Here is a 26,154-nt window from a genome sequence, read left to right on the forward strand (position 1 = left end):
TGTGTGTGTATATGTATTCGACCAAGGTAAGTGGTAGTTAGCTAGGGACCGGGGCAGATAGAAACACCTGAGGTAAGTACTGTAAGTGTCCTCAGCAACCAGGTAGTTGCCCACCCACTTGCCCCATAGACTAACAGAGTGGTGGTTGGAGTTCATGGTATTCAGGACCCTTCCCAGCGGACCCTGAGGAAACAAGCAGACGAGGAAGGTTGGAGTGGAACCCACCCCAGGATACCCAGAAGACAGAGTACCTACGCCTGGGGACCCGGATGCAGAGGGGACTCGCTCTGAAGTCAGTGGATAATACCTTTGCCCAGCTGCTGCCAGTCGTGCGGACCAGGCCGGTGGAACCCAGGGACTGACTCCGGATGGGCAGGACCTGCAAAGGAAGGGGGCACAGTCCAGCACACTTGGAGGTGTCCAGGTGGCAGTGCCCACCCTCCTGAGCTGAAGTTTCTGCAAGTCGGTGGAAGAAGTCCTGCTGTGGGGTGCAGGAACTGCAGAAGATCCCAGGAGTTGTCTACGAGCTGTCCCTCGACAGTTGCTGGATTGCAAGAGGATCCGTGACCAGCCATGTCACCCAAAAGCACTGGCAAATGTAATCGGGAGCTGAAGAAGTATTTGCAGAGTTTTGGGGACCAACAAGGTCCAGGAGAAGTCGATGGAGCCCTCGAGTGACCCACAGGCAAAGGACAGTCACAAGGAGGCCTTACCAGTAAAACAAAACAGAAGGTTCGATGGCATCTGTCGCTGTAGATACACATGGTCTGCATAGCTCGCCATCTGGTGTTGGGTCGGAGTGTTACAAGTTGTTTTTCTTCGAAGAAGTGTTTTCGAGTCACTGGACCGAGTGACTCCTCCTTCTGTGCTCATTGCGCATGGGCGTCGACTCCATCTTCGATTGTTTTCTTTCCGCCATCGGGTTCGGACGTGTTCCTGTCGCTCCGAGTTTCGGAACGGAAAGATAGCTGAAAACGGAAGATTTTCGACGGTATCGTTGCGATCCGGTTCGAGAAACACATACGACGACGCATTGAACATCGAAGCGCTTCGGTGCCCTTCGGGGTAGATTTCGGCACACCGTCGGGGCCTAGTCGGCCCGACCGCGTGGAGAACAACGCTGATGGAACGGACCCTGTTTCGATTCTGCCCTGAATGCCACAACAAATATCCCTATACGGACCAACACTCGGTCTGTAACCTGTGCCTGTCACCCGAGCACAGCGAAGAATCCTGTGAGGCCTGTCGGGCATTCCGGTCCCGAAAAACTCTGCGCGACCGTCGAGCGAGAAGACTGCAGATGGCGTCCACGCCAAAGGAGCATCGACAGTTCGAGACAGAAGAGGAACAGGAGGAATCCTTTTCCATCCAGGATTCAGACTCCGACGAACTCGACAATACCAAAACTGTGAGTAAGACGTCGATCAGAAATTAAAAAAGGCAAAAAGGCCCCGGGGACGCCACTGCCAACCGGCCATGGCTCAACCCAAATTCACGGTGACCAACAATCGGCACCGAAAAAGGCCCATTCAGTGTCGATCGTCCGACTCCGGTCGAGACACCGGCACGCAGCCTCCTCGGGACCGAGAGTGCTAAAGAGAAGCATCGACACCGAGAGTTCGGTGTCGACACGGATCGACGCCGAGACAGTGGCGCCGAAGACCATAGAGGCCAAGATTTTTCGGCACAAAAGAAGAGGAAGGTTACCTCGGAGCCGAAAAAACAAACAACAGGGTTTTCGGAGCCGAAAAAAGCACCAACAGACCCAGTTTCAGGCTCCTATACTGAAGAACATTCTATGTCTTCACAAATGAAAAGACACAGATTCGAACAAGAACTGCAATCCACTGAAGTGGATCACACGCAAAAGCGTATCTTTATTCAGCAGGGGACAGGGAAGATCAGTACCCTTCCACCTGTCAAAAGAAAGAACACTTCAGTTTGTAGCACGAGAGGCTCCTCAGCAACAAACAGCAAAGACGGTAACACCTCCTCCCTCGCCTGTAACTCCGGCTTCGCCAACTTACACCCCGTCACATTCGCCAGCTCACACCGCCATGAGCCACGACGACCAAGATCAAGACGCGTGGGACTTGTACGATGCACCAGTGTCTGATAACAGCCCAGACACATACCCAACTAGGCCATCACCACCTGAGGACAGCACAGCCTATTCACAAGTGGTGGCTAGAGCAGCTCAGTTCCATAATGTGGAACTACACTCTGAACAAGTAGAGGATGACTTTTTATTTAACACCCTCTCCTCCACCCACAGCTCCTACCAAAGCCTGCCTATGCTCCCAGGCATGCTACGCCATGCAAAGGAGATCTTCAAGGAGCCAGTTAAAAGTAGGGCAGTAACGCCTAGAGTGGACAAAGTATAAGGCGCCTCCTACGGACCCTGTATTCATCACCTCTCAGCTGCCACCAGATTCTGTGGTGGTAGGGGCTGCCAGAAAACGGGCAAATTCACACACTTCTGGGGATGCACCTCCCCCAGATAAAGAAAGCAGAAAGTTAGATGCAGCCGGGAAGAGGGTCGCTGTCCAGGCAGCAAACCAGTGGCGCATCGCAAACTCACAAGCGCTGCTAGCGCGATACGACAGAGCCCACTGGGATGAGATGCAGCATCTCATTGAACATCTCCCAAAAGATCTACAAAAAAGAGCAAAACAGGTTGTTGAGGAGGGTCAAAACATTTCCAACAATCAAATACGCTCCTCTATGGATGCAGCAGACACAGCCGCAAGGACCATTAATACGTCGGTTACCATCCGTAGGCACGCATGGCTCAGAACGTCTGGATTCAAGCCAGAAATTCAGCAGGCAGTACTTAACATGCCAGTAAACGAAAAACTTCTGTTCGGTCCGGAGGTCGACACAGCCATAGAAAAGCTCAAAAAGGACACTGACACTGCCAAGGCCATGGGCGCACTCTACTCCCCGCAGAGCAGAGGATCTTATACCACCTTCCGCAAAACACCATTTAGAGGAGGGTTTCGGGGTCAGGCCACATAAGCCAGTACCTCACAGTCCGCACCGTCCACCTACCAGGGACAGTATAGGGGAGGCTTTCGGGGCCAGTATAGAGGAGGGCAATTCCCTAGGAATAGAGGACGATTTCAAAGCCCCAAAACCACTACCAACAAGCAGTGACTCACACGTCACTCACCCCCCCCACACAACACCAGTGGGGGGGAAGGATAGGTCAATATTACGAAGCATGGGAAGAAATAACTACAGACACATGGGTCCTAGCAATTATCCAACATGGTTATTGCATAGAATTCCTGCAATTCCCTCCAGACATACCACCAAAATCTCAAAATTTATCAAAACACCATTCACAGCTTCTAGAGATAGAAGTTCAAGCACTACTGCAAAAAAATGCAATAGAATTAGTACCGAGCACACACATAAACACAGGAGTTTATTCACTGTACTTCTTGATACCAAAAAAGGACAAAACACTGAGACCAATTCTAGACCTCAGAGTAGTAAACACATTCATCAAATCAGACCACTTTCACATGGTCACGCTACAAGAAGTGTTACCATTGCTCAAAAAACACAACTACATGACAACCCTAGACCTCAAAGACGCATATTTCCATATACCAATACATCAATCACACAGAAAATATCTAAGGTTTGTATTCAAAGGAATACATTACCAATTCAAAGTATTGCCTTTCGGTTTAACAACCGCTCCAAGGGTATTCACAAAATGCCTAGCAGTAGTCGCTGCACACATCAGAAGGCAGCAAATACATGTATTCCCGTATCTAGACGACTGGCTAATCAAAACCAGTTCGCTCACACAATGCTCAAACCACACAAATCAAGTCATACAAACCCTCTACAAACTAGGGTTCACCGTCAACTTTGCAAAATCCAACATTCAGCCAAGCAAAGTACAGCAATATCTAGCAGCCATAATAGACACGACAAAAGGAGTAGCAACGCCAACTCCACAAAGAATTCACAATTTCAACAGTCATTCAACACATGTCTCCAAATCAAACAATACAAGCAAGAACAATACTACAGCTCCTAGGCATGATGTCCTCATGCATAGCCATTGTCCCAAACGCAAGACTGCACATGAGGCCCTTACAACAGTGCCTAGCCTCACAGTGGTCTCAAGCACAGGGTCACCTTCTAGATCTGGTGTTAATAGACCGCCTGTAAGGAAATGCCTCCTTGGCATGGTTGCCCCCTGACTTTTTGCCTTTGCTGATGCTATGTTTACAATTGAAAGTGTGCGGAGGCCTGCTAACCAGGCCCCAGCACCAGTGTTCTTTCCCTAACCTGTACTTTTGTATCCACAATTGGCAGACCCTGGCATCCAGATAAGTCCCTTGTAACTGGTACTTCTAGTACCAAGGGCCCTGATGCCAAGGAAGGTCTCTAAGGGCTGCAGCATGTATTATGCCACCCTGGAGACCCCTCACTCAGCACAGACACACTGCTTGCCAGCTTGTGTGTGCTAGTGAGAACAAAACGAGTAAGTCGACATGGCACTCCCCTCAGGGTGCCATGCCAGCCTCTCACTGCCTATGCAAGTATAGGTCAGTCACCCCTCTAGCAGGCCTTACAGCCCTAAGGCAGGGTGCACTATACCATAGGTGAGGGTACCAGTGCATGAGCATGGTACCCCTACAGTGTCTAAACAAAACCTTAGACATTGTAAGTGCAGGGTAGCCATAAGAGTATATGGTCTGGGAGTTTGTCAAACACGAACTCCACAGCAACATAATGGCTACACTGAAAACTGGGAAGTTTGGTATCAAACTTCTCAGCACAATAAATGCACACTGATGCCAGTGTACATTTTATTGCAAAATACACCCCAGAGGGCACCTTAGAGGTGCCCCCTGAAACTTAACCGACTGTCTGTGTAGGCTGACTAGTTCCAGCAGCCTGCCACACTAGAGACATGTTGCTGGCCCCATGGGGAGAGTGCCTTTGTCACTCTGAGGCCAGTAACAAAGCCTGCACTGGGTGGAGATGCTAACACCTCCCCCAGGCAGGAGCTGTAACACCTGGCGGTGAGCCTCAAAGGCTCACCCCTTTGTCACAGCCCAGCAGGGCACTCCAGCTTAGTGGAGTTACCCGCCCCCTCCGGCCACGGCCCCCACTTTTGGCGGCAAGGCTGGAGGGAACAAAGAAAGCAACAAGGAGGAGTCACTGGCCAGTCAGGACAGCCCCTAAGGTGTCCTGAGCTGAGGTGACTCTAACTTTTAGAAATCCTCCATCTTGCAGATGGAGGATTCCCCCAATAGGGTTAGGATTGTGACCCCCTCCCCTTGGGAGGAGGCACAAAGAGGGTGTACCCACCCTCAGGGCTAGTAGCCATTGGCTACTAACCCCCCAGACCTAAACACGCCCTTAAATTTAGTATTTAAGGGCTACCCTGAACCCTAGAAAATTAGATTCCTGCAACAAGGACTGCCTAGCTGAAAACCCCTGCAGAGGAAGACCAGAAGACAACAACTGCCTTGGCTCCAGAAACTCACCGGCCCGTCTCCTGCCTTCCAAAGAACTCTGCTCCAGCGACGCCTTCCAAAGGGACCAGCGACCTCTGAATCCTCTGAGGACTGCCCTGCTTCGACGACGACTAGAAGCTCCCGAGGACAGCGGACCTGCTCCAAAAAGACTGCAACTTTATCCAAAGGAGCAGCTTTAAAGACCCTGCAATCTCCCCGCAAGAAGCGTGAGACTTGCAACACTGCACCCGGCGACCCCGACTCGGCTGGTGGAGAACCAACACCTCAGGGAGGACCCCCGGACTACTCTACAACTGTGAGTACCAAAACCTGTCCCCCCTGAGTCCCCACAGCGCTGCCTGCAGAGGGAATCCCGAGGCTTCCCCTGACCGCGACTCTCTGAAACCTAAGTCCCGACGCCTGGAAAAGACCCTGCACCCGCAGCCCCCAGGACCTGAAGGACCGGACTTTCACTGCAGAAGTGACCCCCAGGAGTCCCTCTCCCTTGCCCAAGTGGAGGTTTCCCCGAGGAAGCCCCCCTTGCCTGCCTGCAGCGCTGAAGAGATCCCTTGATCTCTCATTGACTAACATTGCGAACCCGACGCTTGTTCTAACACTGCACCCGGCTGCCCCCGCGCCGCTGAGGGTGAAATTTCTGTGTGGGCTTGTGTCCCCCCCCCCGGTGCCCTACAAAACCCCCCTGGTCTGCCCTCCGAAGACGCGGGTACTTACCTGCAAGCAGACCGGAACCGGGGCACCCCCTTCTCTCCATTATAGCCTATGCGTTTTGGGCACCACTTTGAACTCTGCACCTGACCGGCCCTGAGCTGCTGGTGTGGTGACTTTGGGGTTGCTCTGAACCCCCAACAGTGGGCTACCTTGGACCAAGAACTGAACCCTGTAAGTGTCTTACTTACCTGGTAAAACTAACAAAAACTTACCTCCCCCAGGAACTGTGAAAATTGCACTAAGTGTCCACTTTTGAAATAGCTATTTGTGAATAACTTGAAAAGTATACATGCAATTGAAATGATTCAAAGTTCCTAATGTACTTACCTGCAATACCTTTCAAACAAGATATTACATGTTAAATTTGAACCTGTGGTTCTTAAAATAAACTAAGAAAAGATATTTTTCTATAACAAAACCTATTGGCTGGATTTGTCTGAGTGTGTGTACCTCATTTATTGTCTATGTGTATGTACAACAAATGCTTAACACTACTCCTTGGATAAGCCTACTGCTCGACCACACTACCACAAAATAGAGCATTAGTACTATCTATTTTTACCACTATTTTACCTCTAAGGGGAACCCTTGGACTCTGTGCATGCTATTATTTACTTTGAAATAGCACATACAGAGCCAACTTCCTACACCGCCAAACTTACCTCTTGCTTCTATGGTGGAACAGTATAAATTTAAACAAAGGGCGGCCTTTCCAGGACCCAGTGCCACAGTACGTAATAACAGATGCTTCCATGACAGGGTGGGGAGCACATCTCAATCAACACAACATAAGAGGACAATGGAACATACATCAAACAAAACTGCATATAAATCATCTAGAATTATTAGCAGTTTTTCAAGCACTAAAAGCTTTCCAACCAATCATAACCCACAAATACATCCTTGTCAAAACAGACAACATGACAACGATGTATTATCTAAACAAACAAGGAGGAACACATTCAACGCAGTTAAGCTTATTAGCTCAAAACATATGGAAGTGGGCAATCCACCATCAAATTCGCCTAATAGCACAGTTTATTCCAGGGATCCAGAATCAACTGGCAGACAATCTCTCTCGATCACCAGCAAGTCCACGAATGGGAAATCCACCCACAAATTCTGAACACCTACTTCACACTCTGGGGAACACCTCAAATAGACTTATTTGCAACAAAAGAGAACGCAAAATGCCAAAACTTCGCGTCCAGATACCCACACAAGCAATCCCAAGGCAATGCCCTATGGATGAACTGGTCAGGAATATTTGCTTACGCTTTTCCTCCTCTCCCTCTCCTCCCTTATCTAGTAAACAAATTGAGTCAAAACAAACTCAAACTCATTTTAATAGCACCAACGTGGGCAAGACAACCCTGGTACACAACACTGCTAGATCTATCTGTAGTACCCCACATCAAACTGCCCAACAAACCAGATCTGTTAACGCAACACAACCAACAGATCAGACACCCAGATCCAGCATCGCTGAATCTAGCAATCTGGCTCCTGAAATCCTAGAATTCGGACACTTACAACTTAGCCAAGAGTGTATGGAAGTCATAAAGCAGGCCAGAAGGCCATCCACTAGACACTGCTACGCAAGTAAGTGGAAAAGATTTGTTTGTTACTGCCATCATAATCAGATACAACCACTAGACGCAACTCCAAAACATATAGTAAATTACTTGCTCCATTTACAAAAAGCAAAGCTAGCCTTCTCTTCTATTAAAATACACCTTGCAGCAATATCTGCATACCTGCAGACTACCTATTCAACTTCCTTGTATAGGATACCAGTCATCAAAGCATTCATAGAAGGTCTTAAAAGAATTATACCACCAAGAACACCACCTGTTCCTTCATGGAACCTAAACGTGGTCCTAACAAGACTCATGGGCCCACCTTTCGAACCCATGCACTCTTGCGGAATACAATTCCTAACCTGGAAAGTTGCCTTTCTCATCGCCATTACATCTCTGAGAAGAGTAAGTGAAATTCAAGCGTTCACAACACAGGAACCTTTTATACAAATACATAAAAATAAGGTCGTCCTACGACCTAATCCAAAATTTTTACCAAAAGTTATTTCTCCATTCCATCTAAATCAAACGGTAGAACTACCAGTTTTTTTCCCACAGCCAGATTCTGTGGCTGAAAGAGCACTACATACATTAGATGTCAAAAGAGCATTAATGCACTACATTGACAGAACAAAGAACATCAGAAAGACTAAACAGCTATTTATTGCATTCCAAAAACCTCATGCAGGTAACCCAATATCAAAACAAGGTATAGCCAGATGGATTGTTAAATGCATCCAAATCTGCTACCTTAAAGCAAAAAGACCACTGCCCATTACTCCCAGGGCACATTCAACAAGGAAAAAAGGTGCTTCAATGGCCTTTTTAGGAAACATCCCAATGCATGAAATATGTAAGGCAGCCACATGGTCTACGCCTCACACATTCACCAAACACTACTGTATAGATGTGCTATCCGCACAACAAGCTGCAGTAGGTCAAGCTGTATTAAGAACTCTATTTCAGACAACTTCTACTCCTACAGGCTAAACCACCGATTATGGGGAAATAACTGCTTACTAGTCTATGCAGACCATGTGTATCTACAGCCACAGATGCCATCGAACTGAAAATGTCACTTACCCAGTGTTCATCTGTTCGTGGCATCAGTCGCTGAGATTCACATGGGCCCACCCACCTCCCCGGAAGCCTGTAGCAGTTCAGAAGTTACCTTCAATTTTGTACATTTGTATATATATTATTTAAACCTTTAATAGGTACATACTTACACATTTCATTGCGCGGGCACTATTATTATAGTACAACTCCTACCTCACCCTCTGCGGGGAAAACAATCGAAGATGGAGTCGACGCCCATGCGCAATGAGCACAGAAGGAGGAGTCACTCGGTCCAGTGACTTGAAAACACTTCTTCGAAGAAAAACAACTTGTAACACTCCGACCCAACACCAGATGGCGAGATATGCAGACCATGTGAATCTCAGCGACTGATGCCACGAACAGATGTACACTGGGTAAGTGACATTTTCATTCCAAGTCGCAGGAGCATGGGCTGGCAGCTAGACCCCATAAGGCTGCCTAGGCAGAACAAGGTATCTCCTCAGGAACCCCCAGAGTACATTGTATCACGAAACAAACACTGAAATCTGTGTAGTTGCGTGATTCCAACACGTTTTGATACCAAAAATACCTAGGTTCGGAGAAGCCATTATGTAGTTTAGCCACTCTTGTTGACCAGTGTCCACTACATATCTTAAGATGGCTGCCACACCCTTAGAGTCAAGAAATTGGCCTGTGGTGTGTAGAGGCACTATGCTTATGCAGGGTGTAGGAAGTTGGCTCTGTATGTGCTATTTCAAAGTAAGAAATAGCATGCACAGAGTCCAAGGGTTCCCCTTAGAGGTAAAATAGTGGTAAAAAGAGATAATACTAATGCTCTATTTTGTGGTAGTGTGGTCGAGCAGTAGGCTTATCCAAGGAGTAGTGTTAAGCATTTGTTGTACATACACATAGACAATAAATGAGGTACACACACTCGGAGACAAATCCAGCCAATAGGTTTTGTTATAGAAGAATATATTTTCTTAGTTTATTTTAAGAACCACAGGTTCAATTTTAACATGTAATATCTTGTTTGAAAGGTATTGCAGGTAAGTACATTAGGAACTTTGAATCATTTCAATTGCATGTATACTTTTCAAGTTATTCACCAATAGCTATTTTAAAAGTGGACACTTAGTGCAATTTTCACAGTTCCTGGGGGAGGTAAGTTTTTGTTAGTTTTACCAGGTAAGTAAGACACTTACAGGGTTCAGTTCTTGGTCCAAGGTAGCCCACCGTTGGGGTTCAGAGCAACCCCAAAGTTACCACACCAGCAGCTCAGGGCCGGTCAGGTGCAGAGTTCAAAGTGGTGCCCAAAACGCATAGGCTTCAATGGAGAGAAGGGGGTGCCCCGGTTCCAGTCTGCCAGCAGGTAAGTACCCGCGTCTTCGGAGGGCAGACCAGGGGGGTTTTGTAGGGCACCGGGGGGGACACAAGCCCACACAGAAATTTCACCCTCAGCGGCGCGGGGGCAGCCGGGTGCAGTGTTAGAACAAGCGTCGGGTTCGCAATGGAAGTCAATGAGAGATCAAGGGATCTCTTCAGCGCTGCAGGCAGGCAAGGGGGGGCTTCCTCGGGGAAACCTCCACTTGGGCAAGGGAGAGGGACTCCTGGGGGGTCACTTCTGCAGTGAAAGTCCGGTCCTTCAGGTCCTGGGGGCTGCGGGTGCAGGGTCTTTTCCAGGCGTCGGGACTTAGGTTTCAGAGAGTCGCGGTCAGGGGAAGCCTCGGGATTCCCTCTGCAGGCGGCGCTGTGGGGGCTCAGGGGGGACAGGTTTTGGTACTCACAGTCGTAGAGTAGTCCGGGGGTCCTCCCTGAGGTGTTGGTTCTCCACCAGCCGAGCCGGGGTCGCCGGGTGCACTGTTGCAAGTCTCACGCTTCTTGCGGGGAGATTGCAGGGTTCTTTAAAGCTGCTCCTTTGGATAAAGTTGCAGTCTTTTTGGAGCAGGTCCGCTGTCCTCGGGAGTTTCTTGTCGTCGTCGAAGCAGGGCAGTCTTCAGAGGTCGCTGGTCCCTTTGGAAGGCGTCGCTGGAGCAGAGTTCTTTGGAAGGCAGGAGACAGGCCGGTTAGTTTCTGGAGCCAAGGCAGTTGTTGTCTTCTGGTCTTCCTCTGCAGGGGTTTTCAGCTAGGCAGTCCTTGTTGTTGCAGGAATCTAATTCTCTAGGGTTCAGGATAGCCCTTAAATACTAAATTTAAGGGCGTGTTTAGGTCTGGGGGGTTAGTAGCCAATGGCTACTAGCCCTGAGGGTGGGTACACCCTCTTTGTGCCTCCTCCCAAGGGGAGGGGGGTCACAATCCTAACCCTATTGGGGGAATCCTCCATCTGCAAGATGGAGGATTTCTAAAAGTTAGTCACCTCAGCTCAGGACACCTTAGGGGCTGTCCTGACTGGCCAGTGACTCCTCCTTGTTGCTTTCTTTGTTCCCTCCAGCCTTGCCGCCAAAAGTGGGGGCCGTGGCCGGAGGGGGCGGGCAACTCCACTAAGCTGGAGTGCCCTGCTGGGCTGTGACAAAGGGGTGAGCCTTTGAGGCTCACCGCCAGGTGTTACAGCTCCTGCCTGGGGGAGGTGTTAGCATCTCCACCCAGTGCAGGCTTTGTTACTGGCCTCAGAGTGACAAAGGCACTCTCCCCATGGGGCCAGCAACATGTCTCTAGTGTGGCAGGCTGCTGGAACTAGTCAGCCTACACAGACAGTCGGTTAAGTTTCAGGGGGCACCTCTAAGGTGCCCTCTGGGGTGTATTTTGCAATAAAATGTACACTGGCATCAGTGTGCATTTATTGTGCTGAGAAGTTTGATACCAAACTTCCCAGTTTTCAGTGTAGCCATTATGGTGCTGTGGAGTTCGTGTTTGACAGACTCCCAGACCATATACTCTTATGGCTACCCTGCACTTACAATGTCTAAGGTTTTGTTTAGGCACTGTAGGGGTACCATGCTCATGCACTGGTACCCTCACCTATGGTATAGTGCACCCTGCCTTAGGGCTGTAAGGCCTGCTAGAGGGGTGACTGACCTATACTTGGATAGGCAGTGAGAGGCTGGCATGGCACCCTGAGGGGAGTGCCATGTCAACTTACTCGTTTTGTTCTCACTAGCACACACAAGCTGGCAAGCAGTGTGTCTGTGCTGAGTGAGAGGTCTCCAGGGTGGCATAAGACATGCTGCAGCCCTTGGAGACCTTCCTTGGCATCAGGGCCCTTGGCATCAGGGCCCTTGGTACTAGAAGTACCAGTTACAAGGGACTTATCTGGATGCCAGGGTCTGCCAATTGTGGATACAAAAGTACAGGTTAGGGAAAGAACACTGGTGCTGGGGCCTGGTTAGCAGGCCTCAGCACACTTTCAATTGTAAACATAACATCAGCAAAGGCAAAAAGTCAGGGGGCAACCATGCCAAGGAGGCATTTCCTTACACTGGGGTACCCTCACACTTGGATATGCACCCTGCCCTTGGGCTTAAAGGCCTACCAGAGGGGTGACTTATAATTTCTAAGTGAAGGGTCCAGGTTTGGGGGTGAAAGGGTGCATGCACTGTTTCACACAGGCTGCAGTGGCAGGCCTGCAGACAGTTTGCATGGGCTCCCATGGGTGGCACAATACATGCTGCAGCCCATGGGGTACCCCTGGTGTGCCAATGCCCGGGGTACCTAAGTACCATATACTAGGGACTTCCAGGGGGCACCAGTATGCCAATTATGGGTGTAAAAAGGTTTACCAGCAACCAACTGTAGGGAAGAGCACGGGGGTCCTAGTTAGTAGGATCCAAGTGAACTACAGTCTAAACACAGACACCAGGCAAATAATTGTGTTTGTGGGAGATGGGTGCTACAACCATAACCCAGTGTTCGATGGCATATGTTGCTGCAGATACACATGTGTGGCACAGTCCGCTGCCTGGTGTTGGGCTCGGAGTATTACAAGTTGTTTTTCTTCGAAGAAGTCTTTTTGGTCACGGGACCGAAGGACTCCTCCCTCTTCGGCTCCATTGCGCATGGGCGTCGACTCCATCTTAGATTGTTTTTTTCCGCTGTCGGGTTCGGACGTATTCCTTTTCGCTCCGTGTTTCGGTTCGGAAAGTTAGTCAGAATCTCGGAAGAAAGCGTCGGTATTGTTCGGTATCGGGATAGTTAGGTACATCGACACCGATCATCGGAAGACTTTGGGGTAGTTTCGATCCCCCATCGGGGCCTGGTCGGCCCGACCGCGTGCGACATCGAAGCCGATGGAACGGACCCCGTTTCGTTTCTGCCCAAAATGTCACAGTAAGTATCCTTATACAGATCAGCACTTGGTCTGTAACTTGTGCTTGTCCCCCGAGCACAAGGATACCTGTGAAGCCTGTCGAGCCTTCCGGTCCAGAAAAACACTCCGGGACCGAAGAGCCAGGCGTCAACAAATGGCGTCCACGTCGACAAAACAACGTTTCGACGAGGAAGAGGAAACATTCTCGGTTCCGGAATCAGAATCCGGAGACTCCGACGTCGAACAACAGCAACAAACCGTGAGTAAGACGTCAAAGTAAATCCATCGACAAACCGAAAGCCCAGGGGACGCCACTGCCAACAGGCCATGGCTCGACCCATAAAACAGGCGACGCGCCGAAAAAGGGCACGCCCATAGCGAAGACACCCGACTCCGGTCGAGGGACCGCCATGGAGCAACCTCGGAGCCGAGAAAGCGGCTCCGAGAGACAAAAACAAGATACCGGCACCGAAAAACATCGGCACCGAGAATCCATGCCGAAAGGAACAAAAATTCTGTCGGTGCCGAAACCGAAAAAAGATTCTCTCTCGGCGCCGAAAAATACCACACCTTCATCCTACTCAGAGGAACAAGGAATAAGTGGCCAAATGCACAGATTTGGACAAGAGCTCCAAAGTGTAGAATCGGACTACACACAAAAGAGACTGTACATCCAGCACGACACAGGGAAAATATCAACCCTTCCCCCAATCATGAGGAAAAGAAGGATCGAACTTCCAAAGGATGACGCACAACCACAAGCCAAAGTGGTTAAAAAAGTCACGCCTCCGCCCTCTCCACCACAGGCATCGCCGGCACAAACACCGCCACAAATGCACTCACCAGCGCAAACTACCATAAGTCATGACGATCAGGATCAAGACGCTTGGGACCTGTATGACACCCCAGTGCCGGACAATGATCCCGAGTCATACCCCACAAAGCCGTCACCGCCAGAGGACAGTACCTCATACTCGCAACTGGTGGCTAGGGCAGCAGAATTCCACAATGTCCAACTGCATTCCGATCCTATAGAGGATGATTTTTTATTTAACACCCTCTCGGCTACACACAGCCAATATCAATGTCTCCCAATGCTACCAGGGATGTTACGGCACGCAAAACAAATTTTTGAAGAGCCCGTAAAATCAAGAGCCATCACCCCAAGGGTGGATAAGAAATACAAACCACCACCCACAGACCCAGCGTTTATTACTTCGCAGTTACCACCTGACTCCGTGGTAGTAGGGGCAGCTCGCAAGAGCAAATTCACATACATCTGGCGACGCCCCACCTCCGGACAAAGAAAGCCGAAAATTTGATGCGGCAGGGAAAAGAGTAGCATCACAGGCAGCCAACCAGTGGCGCATCGCAAATTCACAAGCGCTGCTGGCCAGATATGACCGAGCACACTGGGACGAGATGCAACTTCTCGTAGACCATCTTCCCCAGGAATACCAAAAAAGGGCGCAGCAAATAGTGGAAGATGGACAAACGATCTCAAACAATCAAATCCGCTCTTCACTAGACGCAGCCGATACTGCAGCGAGAACAGTCAACACTGCTGTCACCATAAGGAGACACGCTTGGCTACGCACTTCAGGCTTCAAACCTGAAATCCAGCAGGCTGTCCTTAATATGCCCTTCAACGAGAAACAACTTTTTGGCTCTGAAGTGGACACAGCCATTGAAAAACTTAAAAAGGACACAGACACGGCCAAGGCCATAGGCGCACTCTACTCCCCGCAGAGCAGAGGCTCTTTCAGAAAAACACCATTTAGAGGGGGGTTTCGTGGCCAACCCACAGACACCACCAGCCAACAAACAAGAACCACACCATATCAGGGTTCCTTCCAAAGGGGAGGTTTCAGGGGATATCGGGGGAGTCAATTCCCAAGGAGTAGGGGAAGATTCCAGACTCCAAAAACACCTCCACCTAAACAGTGACTTTCAAGTCACGCAACCCCTTCACTCAACACCAGTGGGGGGAAGACTAAGCCAATTCTACCAATCTTGGCAACAGATTACAACAGACAATTGGGTATTAGCAATAATCCAACATGGCTATTGCATAGAATTCCACAACTTCCCACCAAACATCCCCCCCAAAACACGCAAAATGTCACCACAACATTTAGAACTTTTTGGACTAGAAGTTCAAGCACTACTGCAAAAGGATGCAATAGAGTTAGTACCAGTACAACAAAAAAACACAGGAGTTTACTCCCTGTACTTTCTAATTCCAAAAAAAGACGAAACATTAAGACCAATATTAGATCTCAGGACACTAAATACCTACATCATATCGGACCATTTTCACATGGTCACACTACAAGACATCATTCCACTGCTCAAACAGCAAGATTACATGACCACATTAGACCTAAAGGATGCGTACTTTCATATACCAATACACCCTTCTCACAGAAAGTACCTACGGTTCGTATTCAAAGGAATACATTACCAATTCAAGGTGTTGCCATTCGGAATAACAACTGCACCAAGAGTGTTCACAAAATGTCTAGCAGTAGTAGCAGCACACATCAGAAGACAACAGATACATGTGTTCCCTTACCTAGACGATTGGCTAATCAAGACCAACACAGTAAAAAAATGCGCAAACGACACCACATTTGTCATACAAACCCTTTCTCAAACTGGGGTTTTCCATCAACTATACAAAATCACACCTAGAACCGTGTCAAACACAACAATATCTAGGAGCAACCATCAACACATCAAAAGGAATTGCCACTCCAAGTCCACAGAGTGCAGGCATTCCACAAGGTAATAAGTGCTATGTTTCCAAACCAAAAGATACAAGCAAAACATGTGCTAAAACTTCTAGGCATGATGTCATCATGCATAGCCATTGTCCCAAACGCAAGACTACACATGCGACCCTTACAACAGTGTCTAGCATCACAATGGTCACAGGCACAGGGTCAACTTCAAAATCTGGTGTTGGTAAACCGCCAAACATACCTCTCGCTTCTATGGTGGAACAGCAAAAATTTAAACAAAGGGCGGACATTTCAGGACCCAGTGCCTCAATACGTTAGAACAACAGACGCTTCCATGACAGGGTGGGGAGCACACCTCAATCACCACAGCATTCAAGGACAATGGGATATACACGAAACAAAATTTCATATCAATTACCTAGAACTGTTAGCAGTATTTCTAGCGTTAAAAGCCTTCCAACCCATAATAACACACAAATACATTCTTGTCAAAACAGACAACATGACAACAATGTATTATTTAAACAAACAAGGAGGAACACACTCGACACAATTGTGCCTCCTAACACAAAGAATTTGGCAGTGGGCGATTCACAACATTCGCCTAATAGCACAATTTATTCCAGGAATACAAAACCAACTAGCAGACAACCTTTCGCGAGACCACCAACAAGTCCACGAATGGGAAATTCACCCCCAAGTTCTGAACAAGTACTTTCAAATTTGGGGAACACCCCAGATAGATTTGTTCGCAACAAAAGAAAACTCAAAATGCCAAAACTTCGCATCCAGGTACCCACACCGCGAATCACAAGGCAATGCTCTATGGATGAGTTGGTCAGGGATATTTGCGTACGCTTTTCCCCCTCTCCCTCTCCTTCCATATCTAGTAAACAAGTTGAGTCAAAACCAACTCAAACTCATACTGATAGCACCCACATGGGCAAGACAACCTTGGTATACAACTCTACTAGACCTTTCACTAGTACCGCATGTCAAACTACCCAACAGGCCAGATCTGTTAACACAACACAAACAACGGATCAGGCATCCAAACCCAGCATCATTGAATCTGGCAATTTGGCTCCTGAAGTCCTAGAATTCGGACACTTAGACCTCACACAAGAATGCATGGAGGTCATAAAACAAGCTAGAAAACCTTCCACTAGACACTGCTATGCATCTAAGTGGAAAAGATTTGTTTACTACTGCCATTCCAATCAAATACAACCATTACATGCCTCTACTAAAGACATAGTAGGATACTTACTACATTTGCAAAAAGCAAATCTCGCTTTTTCATCTATAAAAATACACCTCGCAGCAATATCTGCTTACCTACAAACTACTCATTCATCGTCTCTATTTAGAATACCAGTTATTAAAGCATTCATGGAAGGGCTAAAAAGAATTATACCACCAAGAACACCACCAGTTCCTTCATGGAATCTTAACATCGTCTTAACAAGACTCATGGGTCCACCTTTCGAACCCATGCATTCCTGTGAAATGCAATATCTAACCTGGAAGGTCGCATTTCTCATTGCAATCACATCCCTCAGAAGAGTAAGTGAAATACAGGCATTTACCATACAAGAACCATTTATTCAAATACACAAAAATAAAATAGTTCTAAGAACAAATCCAAAATTTCTGCCAAAAGTAATCTCACCATTCCATTTAAATCAAACAATAGAATTGCCAGTGTTCTTCCCACAACCAAATTCTGTGGCTGAAAGGGCACTACATACATTAGACATCAAAAGAGCACTAATGTATTACATTGACAGAACAAAGCTAATCAGAAAAACAAAACGACTGTTCATAGCTTTTCAAAAACCACACATAGGAAATCCAATCTCTAAACAAGGCATTGCTAGATGGATAGTCAGATGCATTCAAACATGCTATCTTAAAGCCAAAAGAGAATTGCCTATTACACCAAAGGCACACTCAACCAGAAAGAAAGGTGCTACAATGGCCTTTCTAGGAAACATTCCTATGAGCGAAATATGTAAGGCTGCAACCTGGTCTACCCCTCACACGTTTACTAAACACTACTGTGTAGACGTACTAAATGCACAACAAGCTACAGTGGGCCAAGCTGTACTAAGAACATTATTCCAAACTACTTCAACTCCTACAGGCTAAACCACCGCTTTTAGGGGAGGTAACTGCTTTATAATCTATGCCACACATGTGTATCTGCAGCAACATATGCCATCGAACTGAAAATGTCACTTACCCAGTGTACATCTGTTCGTGGCATTAGTCGCTGCAGATTCACATGTACCCTCCCACCTCCCCGGGAAGCCTGTAGCCGTTTAGAAGTAGATCATAAATCTTAAACATCTGAACATTTGTAAATAATTATTAGAAACTCTTAACGTACATACATATTCACTCCATTGCATGGGCACTATTTATACCAAACAACTCCATCCTCACCCTCTGCGGGGAAAACAATCTAAGATGGAGTCGACGCCCATGCGCAATGGAGCCGAAGAGGGAGGAGTCCTTCGGTCCCGTGACCAAAAAGACTTCTTCGAAGAAAAACAACTTGTAATACTCCGAGCCCAACACCAGGCAGCGGACTGTGCCACACATGTGAATCTGCAGCGACTAATGCCACGAACAGATGTACACTGGGTAAGTGACATTTTCATTACTAGACCCTTCATGAGACAGTCTGGGGAGACATTTAGTGAAGTGCTACAGCACATGAAAAAAGACTAGGTTGCCATAGTGTTTGCAAACAAAACCATGCCAAGGGGGCTTGGCACAGGAAGAGAACCCACAAGGGTAGTGTGCAGCAAAATGCCATGCGCACAGCCTTTAATCAACAAAACACTGCCACAACAGCACATCTATATGGATAAGCCTCATGGCAGTCGTTTCATGGATGAGTCTGGAATGAAGCAGCACGACAGGGCAACTTGCATAACAAAGTAACTTTTCATGGACTCTCCTACATCAGTCACTAGTGTGAGTAAGAATCTGAGGGTTTCAAGAGGAAATGATAGATTGCGTTCACAATTCCAAAAAAGAAAATCAAAAAGAAAGAACAATGTCTTATGCAACGGGGTTAGAATGCATGTTAAGCAAAGGGGCTGTAGAACTTGTACTTCCTAAAGGAAGATATCAAGGTGTTTACTCTGCTTACTTTCTTGTGCGAAAGCCGGGCAGTACACAAAGGCTAGTACTGGATCTAGGGACACACAACAGGTCTGACAAAACACAAAAATGTAAGATGACAAACCTACAGGTGGCCCTTCCACTGACTGGTGACTACAAAAGCATTCCCTGTGGACAAGAGGGTCAAAGCAGTGGTAGACCAAGGCTGCCTTTACCAGAAGGAGCAAAGCTAAACTGGGAAGACTGTAATGGGCATAGTGGCCTCTGGTATTTCCTAATACCACATGAAAGACAACATGAGACAACCACGAGTGGCTGCAATGACCATGGTCACAGGCAACTGGGAGTTGGGATGATCTTGTAGTTGATGTTATTTAGGTTCCACCATTGCATTTCCTGTGGAACTCTGAGACAGAGGGGAAAGATTTTAACCCACTAACTCCCTCAATGACCATTGCTACGGATGCATCCCAGACAGGATAGGAAGCTCACATGCTCAGCCTAATCATCAGGGGTCTAAGGAGCTGCATGAAAGTGGTACAACACAAATTTGTTGGAACTGAAGATCGCCTTCCAGAAACACCTGGAACAGTGCTAACCCAAACGGACAACATAAACAATGTTCTGCCTCAACAATCCAGCGGGGGGCAGTCACACACTTTATTGATACTAGCAGAAGAAATAAGGAAATTGGTGATGAATCACAGAATATCAATTGTCACGATACACCTACCAGGAGAACTAAACACTGTAGCAGACGGGCGTAGCAGGAAATCATGCAGCACACAAGTGGAAGTTAACAGGCAGTGCTACTAAATGTTTTCCAAAAGTGTGAGCCACTTAACGTACAACTATTTGCAGCACTCCACTTCGGATCCAGCTTCTATCACTGAAAAACTCTACAGAATGCCCAGTCGATTAAAATGGCAAGGGACCTTTTCCTCCAATCTAACTGGTTACTACCAAGTGCAAGCAGGAACATGTTACAATAATCCTAATAAACCACAAAAGACCAGACAGACATGCTTCTCATACCTAATGGAGGTATCGAGGGTGCAGTTCATAAGACTCCCAACAAAACACATCAGGATCTAATGACCATACACGAACGTAAAGTATGCCACCTGGAACCTCACACCCTCCGTGCGGCTGCCTGGCCCTGAGGGCATAGTCTTTGGTCACCTTAACTTAGCAACAACATCAGTGGAAATACTCAAGGAAGCAAGGTGGCAGACAACATAACGTTAAAGCTACAAGTGGGAAAGGTTCTAATACTAGGGCAATTATAAAGGGTGGGCCAAAACAACTGGTCACAATATGCCACTGTGATACTGGACTCCTCTAATAAATACCTGTCTTACAGCTCACTTGAATATCTGACTTGTGTCTATTATAGCATACACAAGAGTAGTGATGGGGAGAAGTTTCATCACCACACCAGTGGTAAATCACTTTCTACAGGGAGCAACAACAAAAAATACCAGGAAGCATACCACTGCCCACTTGGAACCTCACTGTGGGGTTAACTAATGAGATCACCGTTTGAACCAACATAGAATGTGCAGTGTAGGTTTCTAACTCTAATAACCCTACAAATAGTTATCACATCAATAAGAAGGGTTAGTGAGCCACATGCTTACCACACGAACCATATCTACCAATACACAGACAAAGTAGTAATGAGAACAAACCCAAGGTTCATAGTGAAGGTGGAACCATGATTTCATTTAAATCCGACCGTTCACTTACCAGCTTTCTTCTAGTATCCAAAGACCAGGCAGAAAAAGCTCTATACGCACTCGGAGACTGGCAGTCATGTACTACCTATAATTGACACCCAGGAAGTAGGAACCTTTCTCCATATCCTTCACCCCTGAAAGTAAGGGCTTCTGTCCCTAAAGAGACTACTGCAGACAATCCATTATTTCCACAAGCCATGAGGAGTACACAAAGGCCACATGTGTGTACTGTATAAGGAAAAAGGGAGCAACACTCCTTCCTAGGAAGTGTGGCACTCGATGATACCTGCACAACAGCCACATGACTTAATACACTTCTTCTCGGTACACATCTGAGACATCCAAGCCAACAAGGAGGTACAAGTGGGACAAAGTGCTAAAACATTTGCAAATATATTCTCAAAAGAACCCATCCTCCTCAATGGAGACAATACCGCTGTATAGTCAATGGACAGCATGTGAATTCAGAAAATGATATACAGTGGGAAAGAAAATTGGTACTTCCTGGTAGTTTTGTAGCTTTAACCACCACATCAAAAGATGTCTTGACAAAGAAATTCAAGAAGTACACAGAAGCGAAAGGGACACACAAAATGATAAAGAAAAGATGGTGACTACATCTAAGGGTTTCCTGGGTTTGTCACTGAAAGAGGGACATAGCACAAAATGGGTGAGTGCTAGATGCAGCCCACACAAAGGAACATAGACTAGATAAGACTAACAATTCCGGACCCATCTACTAGATGGCGAAATGATGCACGTGAATCCAGACAATTCTTCAGCTGCAAAACTACTCCTACTGGTAAGTAACTTTTGTTTTTGACAAGGCAATATTTATATTGAAAAATATTTAGTTTTGTTGAGGTTAGGCCTTTTAAAAAAAAGTTTGCGTAGAAATATTTCTCGCTAGCCTTGTCAACATGGTATCTGATTTTCTTGGTAATTGCTTTCCTTTCTTGTATTCTCCTAGCTGCTCTCCTCTTTAGACTGTGCATAGGGTTCATTCTGAGGGTACTTAGAGTGGCTGCATGGTTATCCTCCTCTGACCTGCCTTCTCTAATGGATTCCCCAGTCCTTTCAAAGAATACATTATTAAGACTTGCGAATCCTGGATGTTGGCTAATGTATTGGCTCAGCCCTGCTTCTAGTCTGTAATGACTGCTGAATGTGTGTAAAGAAATGGCTCCCTGTTGCAGTTACCCCCCACTTTTTGCCTGATTCTGATGCTGACTTGACTGAGAAGTGTGCTGGGACCCTGCTAACCAGGCCCCAGCACCAGTGTTCTTTCACCTAAAATGTACCATTGTTTCCACAATTGGCACACCCTGGCATCCAGATAAGTCCCTTGTAACTGGTACCTCTGGTACCAAGGGCCCTGATGCCAGGGAAGGTCTCTAAGGGCTGTAGCATGTATTATGCCACCCTAGAGACCCCTCACTCAGCACAGACACACTGCTTACAAGCCTGTGTGTGCTGGTGAGAACAAAACGAGTAAGTCGACATGGCACTCCCCTCAGGGTGCCATGCCAGCCTCTCACTGCCTATGCAGTATAGGTAAGACACCCCTCTAGCAGGCCTTACAGCCCTAAGGCAGGGTGCACTATACCATAGGTGAGGGTACCAGTGCATGAGCACTGTGCCCCTACAGTGTCTAAGCAAAACCTTAGACATTGTAAGTGCAGGGTAGCCATAAGAGTATATGGTCTGGGAGTCTGTTTTACACGAACTCCACAGCACCATAATGGCTACACTGAAAACTGGGAAGTTTGGTATCAAACTTCTCAGCACAATAAATGCACACTGATGCCAGTGTACATTTTATTGTAAAATACACCACAGAGGGCACCTTAGAGGTGCCCCCTGAAACTTAACCGACTGTCTGTGTAGGCTGACTAGTTCCAGCAGCCTGCCACACCAGAGACGTGTTGCTGGCCCCATGGGGAGAGTGCCTTTGTCACTCTGAGGCCAGTAACAAAGCCTGCACTGGGTGGAGATGCTAACACCTCCCCCAGGCAGGAGCTGTGACACCTGGCGGTGAGCCTCAAAGGCTCACCCCTTTGTCACAGCCCAGCAGGGCACTCCAGCTTAGTGGAGTTGCCCGCCCCCTCCGGCCACGGCCCCCACTTTTGGCGGCAAGGCTGGAGGGAACAAAGAAAGCAACAAGGAGTCGTCACTGGCCAGTCAGGACAGCCCCTAAGGTGTCCTGAGCTGAGGTGACTCTGACTTTTAGAAATCCTCCATCTTGCAGATGGAGGATTCCCCCAATAGGGTTAGGATTGTGACCCCCTCCCCTTGGGAGGAGGCACAAAGAGGGTGTACCCACCCTCAGGGCTAGTAGCCATTGGCTACTGACCCCCCAGACCTAAACACGCCCTTAAAATTTAGTATTTAAGGGCTACCCTGAACCCTAGAAAATTAGATTCCTGCAACTACAAGAAGAAGGACTGCCTAGCTGAAAACCCCTGCAGAGGAAGACCAGAAGACGACAACTGCCTTGGCTCCAGAAACTCACCGGCCTGTCTCCTGCCTTCCAAAGATCCTGCTCCAGCGACGCCTTCCAAAGGGACCAGCGACCTCGACATCCTCTGAGGACTGCCCCTGCTTCGAAAAGACAAGAAACTCCTGAGGACAGCGGACCTGCTCCAAGAAAAGCTGCAACTTTGTTTCCAGCAGCTTTAAAGAACCCTGCAAGCTCCCCGCAAGAAGCGTGAGACTTGCAACACTGCACCCGGCGACCCCGACTCGGCTGGTGGAGATCCGACACCTCAGGAGGGACCCCAGGACTACTCTGATACTGTGAGTACCAAAACCTGTCCCCCCTGAGCCCCCACAGCGCCGCCTGCAGAGGGAATCCCGAGGCTTCCCCTGACCGCGACTCTTTGAACCTAAAGTCCCGACGCCTGGGAGAGACCCTGCACCCGCAGCCCCCAGGACCTGAAGGACCGGACTTTCACTGGAGAAGTGACCCCCAGGAGTCCCTCTCCCTTGCCCAAGTGGAGGTTTCCCCGAGGAATCCCCCCTTGCCTGCCTGCAGCGCTGAAGAGATCCCGAGATCTCTCATAGACTAACATTGCGAACCCGACGCCTGTTCCTACACTGCACCCGGCCGCCCCCGCGCTGCTGAGGGTGAAATTTCTGTGTGGACTTGTGTCCCCCCCGGTGCCCTACAAAACCCCCCTGGTCTGCCCTCCGAAGACGCGGGTACTTACCTGCAAGCAGACCGGAACCGGGGCACCCCCTTCTCTCCATTCTAGCCTATGCGTTTTGGGCACCACTTTGAACTCTGCACCTGACCGGCCCTGAGCTGCTGGTGTGGTGACTTTGGGGTTGCTCTGAACCCCCAACGGTGGGCTACCTTGGACCAAGAACTAAGCCCTGTAAGTGTCTTACTTACCTGGTTAACCTAACAAATACTTACCTCCCCTAGGAACTGTGAAAATTGCACTAAGTGTCCACTTTTAAAACAGCTATTTGTCAATAACTTGAAAAGTATACATGCAATTTTTATGATTTGAAGTTCCTAAAGTACTTACCTGCAATACCTTTCGAATGAGATATTACATGTAGAATTTGAACCTGTGGTTCTTAAAATAAACTAAGAAAAGATATTTTTCTATATAAAAACCTATTGGCTGGATTTGTCTGAGTGTGTGTACCTCATTTATTGTCTATGTGTATGTACAACAAATGCTTAACACTACTCCTTGGATAAGCCTACTGCTCGACCACACTACCACAAAATAGAGCATTAGTATTATCTATTTTTTACCACTATTTTACCTCTAAGGGGAACCCTTGGACTCTGTGCATGCTATTCCTTACTTTGAAATAGCACATACAGAGCCAACTTCCTACAATGTGCATGCAAGCTTTCCTGGATTTTGGTTGAGTGGGTAGTTTGACTGTCCCTGGAAGGCCTAGAAAGTTTGTATTTGGCACTGAAAGTTAAGATCGTTACACAGAGAAAGTTACTACAGTCCCATATGAAATGTAATGCAAAAGCCCTTGGACAGCCATGACGGAGTAGTAGGGGAGTTGGGGATCCTAGGAATTAATCTATAAACCCTGTTACCCAGGCCCCCGCCTCCAAAATTATTGGTAGATGGTGCTGGAAGTGATTGGGGTTCTCATTAGGGGACATGACCTTTTCTGTCCTGTTGGATAAATTTCACTTCCATAGAGTAGTGGAAAGAGGGAGATTGAAAGTAAAGTTTCTCGATTTCCTTACCCACGGTTTAGTAGCCATTGGAAGAGGAGGAATAGACGAAAGGCAGTCAGCCCTGTCATGATTTTTACTCCATGGTATGTGTTATTCTTAACTTGTTGTGAAGATCTGCTGGAAAAGTCTCGTGCCATTCGCCAGGCCAAGGAAGAGCGCACCTTTCATGTTTTCTACTATATGTTGTCTGGTGCCGGAGAGCATCTAAAGAGTAAGTGTGATGTGCACAATGGAATGTTAATTTCCTGCTTTTGGGTGACATTGTTCGAGAGGTGCTATTGGAGTGTCTCTTCTCTAGTCTGCTGTTGCATTGTAGCTGGTTAGGAAGTGATTCAGGTTAATTGCCACATTATCCTACATGATTAAGGTAACTGATAGTCCTTAAGGGACTTACAAAGTCAGGATGCACAAGGAGCAGGAAGTGCAGTGACTTGCCTTCTTAACCCAACGTAACAGGTCTTACTCCACTCTTCCTTTGTAGCCGACTTGCTTTTGGAAGATTACAACAAGTACCGTTTCCTTTCCAATGGGCATGTGACCATTCCAGGCCAGCAGGACAAGGAGCTCTTCCAGGAGACCATGGAGGCCATGCGCATCATGAGTATTCCGGAGGATGAGCAGCTCGGTAAGACAGCAGTTCAAGTCTTCTTGGGGACAGTATGCCTGTTTATCTATATTGCGGGGGAATAACTTCTGTCCATCGTTCAACGTCATGATAGAAATTGCATGTTTTGCAGTTTGTAACCTTTCCATGTAAATAACATTTGTGCCGAGCACCTGGGAATGCTTCTGTCCATTGGTTTGCATTTATTTAAAACAACAACAAAAAAATCTTGCTTGAACTTTAAGTCCTGTTGGTGGTCCGTGCATGCAGAGGGGCACCCTGAATTCCCCATCCTATTGAACCACCTTTCTCCCTTGACCTAGGTATATATATATTTTTTTTCTTTTCTTGCTATATTGCTAAGGGGTTGTTCTCTTTGGTGCTTGTGTTATAACATTGCTGTGTTCATGGCTCCCTAGATCTCTGGTTATCTAGTTTTATAACTGACCATTTGCTTTTTCTTTCCTCTTCCAGGCATGTTGAAGGTGGTGTCTGGAGTTCTGCAGCTTGGAAATATTGTCTTCAAGAAGGAACGAAACACAGACCAGGCCTCCATGCCCGACAATACCGGTATTGTGTGATTCTATCTTCATTTTCCAGGGTTGCTGCT

The 26,154-nt window shown here is 47.4% G+C and overlaps 1 protein-coding gene across 2 annotated transcripts in view; it reads left to right on the forward strand.

The window, feature by feature from the left end:
- Positions 1-26,154, forward strand: part of MYH9 (myosin heavy chain 9) — a 359,655-nt gene that overhangs the window by 112,232 nt on the left and 221,269 nt on the right. For both annotated transcript variants that reach the window (XM_069231188.1, XM_069231189.1), the window contains exons 8-10: positions 25,053-25,151; positions 25,422-25,565; positions 26,019-26,114. In XM_069231188.1, the coding sequence (XP_069087289.1) occupies positions 25,053-25,151; positions 25,422-25,565; positions 26,019-26,114 (339 nt within the window). The remainder of the gene's footprint in view (positions 1-25,052; positions 25,152-25,421; positions 25,566-26,018; positions 26,115-26,154) is intronic.

The sequence above is a fragment of the Pleurodeles waltl genome, chromosome 4_2 (genome assembly GCF_031143425.1).
Source record: "Pleurodeles waltl isolate 20211129_DDA chromosome 4_2, aPleWal1.hap1.20221129, whole genome shotgun sequence".
NCBI lineage: Eukaryota > Metazoa > Chordata > Amphibia > Caudata > Salamandridae > Pleurodeles > Pleurodeles waltl.